The sequence below is a fragment of the Octopus bimaculoides genome, chromosome 29 (assembly GCF_001194135.2).
Source record: "Octopus bimaculoides isolate UCB-OBI-ISO-001 chromosome 29, ASM119413v2, whole genome shotgun sequence".
In the NCBI taxonomy this organism is placed as follows: domain Eukaryota; kingdom Metazoa; phylum Mollusca; class Cephalopoda; order Octopoda; family Octopodidae; genus Octopus; species Octopus bimaculoides.
Window position 1 is genome coordinate 134097 of NC_069009.1, and position 4391 is coordinate 138487.

The window sequence follows — 4391 nt, forward strand, 5'->3', positions numbered from 1 at the left end:
CCTCTAAAGATCGCCACCACCACCACCACCATCGTATTTATTTCTCTTTCTGTTTCCCCTCTGTTGCTTTTTCCTTCCTCACTTGTTCTCTCGCGTCTTTCCTCTGTCTTTTTCACAACTGGAACATTAACCACACCACACCACACCACACTGCACCGGTTTACGCTTAAACTACACTCCACACCTCTGACCACCAAAAGTTATTAAACATTCTCGCGAATGAGAACATCACAGCAGCGCTCTCACTGTCCACGACACCTCACCACCAAGTTACGATAGGAACCACACGCACACACACACCACTAAGTTGTGATACAAAACGCTACAGCCCTCAACTCCACACCACATCACAAATTTCTGAAGAAACTATTCGTTTAACCCAGCCTGCCAATGGGGTAAAATTGTAATCAAAAATTTGACTTTTGTGATATTTTCTCACAGTTCAGATTACTCTGGGGTCAGCATTTTAACTTTTGATTTACCAGTGTGCCTGCAGGAATCCGTTCGAATAAGCATCAGTTATGTTCTAGGATTTCTGTGTATCTTCAAGCCACGAATCCTTTTTGATAGTATCTGTGGTCTAAAATCGTACCAGGTGTGAAAAGTTGGGAAACAGACCGACCATGGGCAAAAACGGGGCCAGCTTCCCGAGGAAAAACCTGGATTCTTTCTGCTCGTCGTCGTCCTCCGTCGAGATTATAAGCGAGGAGAAGTTCAGTAAGAGGACAAAGAATTCTGCATCTTCATCTTCTCAGCCATTGCTGTCGGCATGTTCAAATTGTTACAAGGAGCGAACAAAGTCGACAGGCGGCCGGCGGCACAGGCGCCATAAACAGGTGAAGTCTAAGACGCCGATAGTTATTTGCCTCAAGGACTCGTTAGATGCTGCCCGCAGGTTGAAACAGAAAGATGAGAGGGTGTACAATAAAGATTGCCAAGCGTCTACAGTGACGAGAAATATTACTACTACTACTACTACTACTACTACAAGTGACAATGTTGGTGCTGATCCAATTTATTCCAGGTTCCAAGAAGACAAAGGTAAAAAACTTCAGGCCCTCTTGTCGGAGATAGAAAAACCCAACCAGAATGAAACTTGTGGAAATATTGTGAAGAATCTAGATCTGGACACTGGTCAGTTGTGCTCGGCCTGCCAGAATTTGAACTCGTCCAGTCACCTGCTTAACAATGCGCCGCACCGCACCAGACGTAATGAGCGGTCAAGTCGGTCGTTGCACCACTTTCAGCACAGCAAAGGAACGAACAACGTTGACGTGATTCGGAATGACTTATTTAGGGGTGATGGTCACGATGCCAACCCTGACTCAGAAACTGCTGAATATGAAGACACTTCTTCTCTGTCTTCAAGCTCAGACAGCAGTAATGCATATGAATGCGACAGCATGCCTCGTTCTAGAGGTGACTGCATGTCCATCCATGACACATTTTGTTGCAGACGGATGCCTCAGAAAATAGCTTATGGGGACTCCCTTGAGAAATTGGCACAATTCACCACCGGTGTGCCTCTGTATCATTACGGGTCGAGCCTGCACTACAGGTGTTCTATGCAGGTGTCGAACCCCTGGTACCAGGAAGGGTACCACCACAGCAACAACAGCAAGTTGGAGGAGTATCGGTATCATGTAAATAACAGAAGCTTCGAGGAGTATCCCTACACTGACCACAATGCCAGAACCCCTCCTGCTGTCGTCTCGGTCAGTGCAGAAGATGCAGGCCTGTCGGACTTCTCGACAACCGACCAAGACTCCAACAGGGAATCGGAGTCGCCACTGACCAGTGTGGATGAGGGGGATGCTGACAGTAACAGTGAGGTCGATAGTAACTTGGACTCTGAAAACCACCAGTGTGTCGACTGTGTCTACGTTGATCTTACCGATACTGATGTTACTTTCTCGGTTTACTACCATGAGAATCTGTTTGGGCTCTACAACAGCTACAAGAAAAAGAAGAAACAGAGGAGGGCTTCCGCTTGGGGTGTCCCCTCTTGGGGCACGCCACTGGGCTTCACAAACGCCTCCTCATCCTACTACCCTTACACCGCCTCATGGCCGTGGCCCTACTGGTCGTCCATGTTCTTCCCGAACAGTTCGCTGCCCAAAACGGTGATGATACCCCCAAAAGAGCTAAAGAAATGTAAGTCAAATTAAATTAAAACTTTGTTAATTGTTATTATTCATTAAAACGCTTAGTGGTATTTCATCAATCTTTATGTTCCGGGTTCAAATTTCTCTGAGGTCAACTTTTTCCTTTCAACCTTTTGGGGGTTGATAATATAAGTACCAGTTAAGCATTGGGGTCATTGTAACCAACTTAACCCCTTCCCTTAGAATTACTGGCCTTGTGCCAAAATTAGAAACCAATATATAAGAAAGTACCAGCTACACACTGGGGTCATTGTTATTGACTTAATCCCTTCCCCCAAATTTGAGGACTTTTGCTTCTAGTAGAAAGGATTATTATTATTATTATTTTGTCTTTGGCTGAGCCTTCATAAACTCCCAGCAATTTTGTTGAAAGATTTAGTGAATGTGGCAAGAATGGTTTGAACAAATGGGTTTACTCTAAGGGTGTACCTGTGAATTGAAAGGCAACAATGTGGAGAGGGCCCTTGCCCTAGTTGTCAGGGCATCCATGATTTTGTGGGGGTTTTCACTGGCGGCCCTAGGAATTCTCTCTTTTGGGGGAATTATTCATCGTTGGAATTTATTTTATCATTGTTTTTCTACCCTTTACACACTTCTTCGCGTAACCCCACATTGTATTGTCCAGTGTTGTCCCTGACGTTTTTCAGTGACCCCTTTGTGATGAATAAAGAAATCATCATCATTATTATTATTATTATTATTATTATTATTATTATTATGAGGCGGTGAGATGGCTGAATCATTGGTATGCCACGCAAAATGCTTAGGGGCATTTTGCCCATCTATGTTCTGAGTTCAAATTCTGTTAGGGGTGGACTTTACTTTTCATCCTTTCGGGGTCAATATGTACCAGCTGAGTATTGGGCTCGATGTATTGGGCTACCCCCTCCCCCACATTTCAGGCCTTGTGCCTATAGTAGAAAGGATTATCATCATCATCGTTATTTATTATTATTATTGTTATTATTATTATTATTATTATTATGGTGGCGAGCTGGCAGAATCATTAACATGGTGGGCAAAATGCTTAGCGGTATTTCATCTGCTGCTATGTTCTGAGTTCAAATTCCGCCGAGGTCGACTTTGTCTTTCATCCTTTCTGGGTCGATAAATGAAGTGCCAGTGAAACACTGGGGGTGATATAATTGACTACTCCCCTCCTCACAAATTACATGCCTTGGGCCTTTAGTAGAAAGGTTTATTATTATTATTATTATTATTATTATTATTATTATTATTATTATTTTATGTTTGACTTTTGCTTTGCATTTGTACAAGTTGGCTCCAAGTCTCACCCAGAGACCTCAAGAGACAACAAGTTAGAAGTTCATGTAGGTGTTATGCCTTGGGTACCATATATTTGGATTTGTACAGTGTTGTTCTAGAGAATGTTTAAGAAATCATAAGAAAATTAAGTGTTTGTTTTAAAATTTGAGATCACATAGACAGTATTTTACGAAGGATATGGGCAGTTCCCATGAGCACTATCTTTTGAACTTCAGCCATTTTGGGGTTTCCTGGTATCTGAGCTAGGTAGTAATCAGCCCGTTTTATTATTATTATTATTATTATAAAGGCAGCAACCTGGCAGAATCCTTAGCACGCCAGTCAAAATGCATAGCTGCATTTTGTCTATCTTTACATTCTGTGTTCAAATTCTGCCGAGGTCGACTTTGCCTGTCATCCTTTCAGGGTCACTAAATTAAGTACCAGTTTTATACTGGGGGTTGATGTAATCAACTGCTACCCCCCATCTCACCCCCAAATTTCAGGCTTTGTGCCTATACTAGAAAGGATTATTATTATTATTATTATTATTATTGTTGTTGTTGTTGTTGTAATAAGGCATGCTGAGCAAATGCTTAACAGCATTTCTGTTATCTTTACTTTCTGAGTTCAAATTCCACCGAGGTCGATGTTCCGTTTTATCCTTCTGGGGTTGCTGTACTAATTACCAGTCAATTACTGGAGTTGGTTTAATCAATTTACCCCCCTGACTAAACTTTCTGCCCTTTTGGAAAAGTTTGAAACCATTATTATTATTTTTATGATTATTATTAGTAATTCTATCAGTTGTGGCTATGTGGCTAAGTATTTTGCTTCCCAACCAAGGGGTCTTGGGTTCTGTCTCATTGCATGGCGCCTTGGGCAAGTGTCTTTTATTATATCCCCTGACCGACCAGTGCTTTGTGAGTGAAATTGGTGGACGGAAACTGATATATATAT

The 4391-nt window shown here is 42.3% G+C and overlaps 1 protein-coding gene across 1 annotated transcript in view; it reads left to right on the forward strand.

Annotated features, from left to right (window-relative positions):
- The first annotated feature begins 17 nt into the window (after window positions 1-17).
- The window catches only part of LOC106872455 (uncharacterized), a 28337-nt gene continuing 23963 nt past the window's right edge, over window positions 18-4391 (forward strand). The window contains exon 1 of the mRNA XM_014919464.2: window positions 18-2154. Within this exon, the coding sequence (XP_014774950.1) occupies window positions 624-2154 (1531 nt within the window). The 5' untranslated portion in view covers window positions 18-623. The remainder of the gene's footprint in view (window positions 2155-4391) is intronic.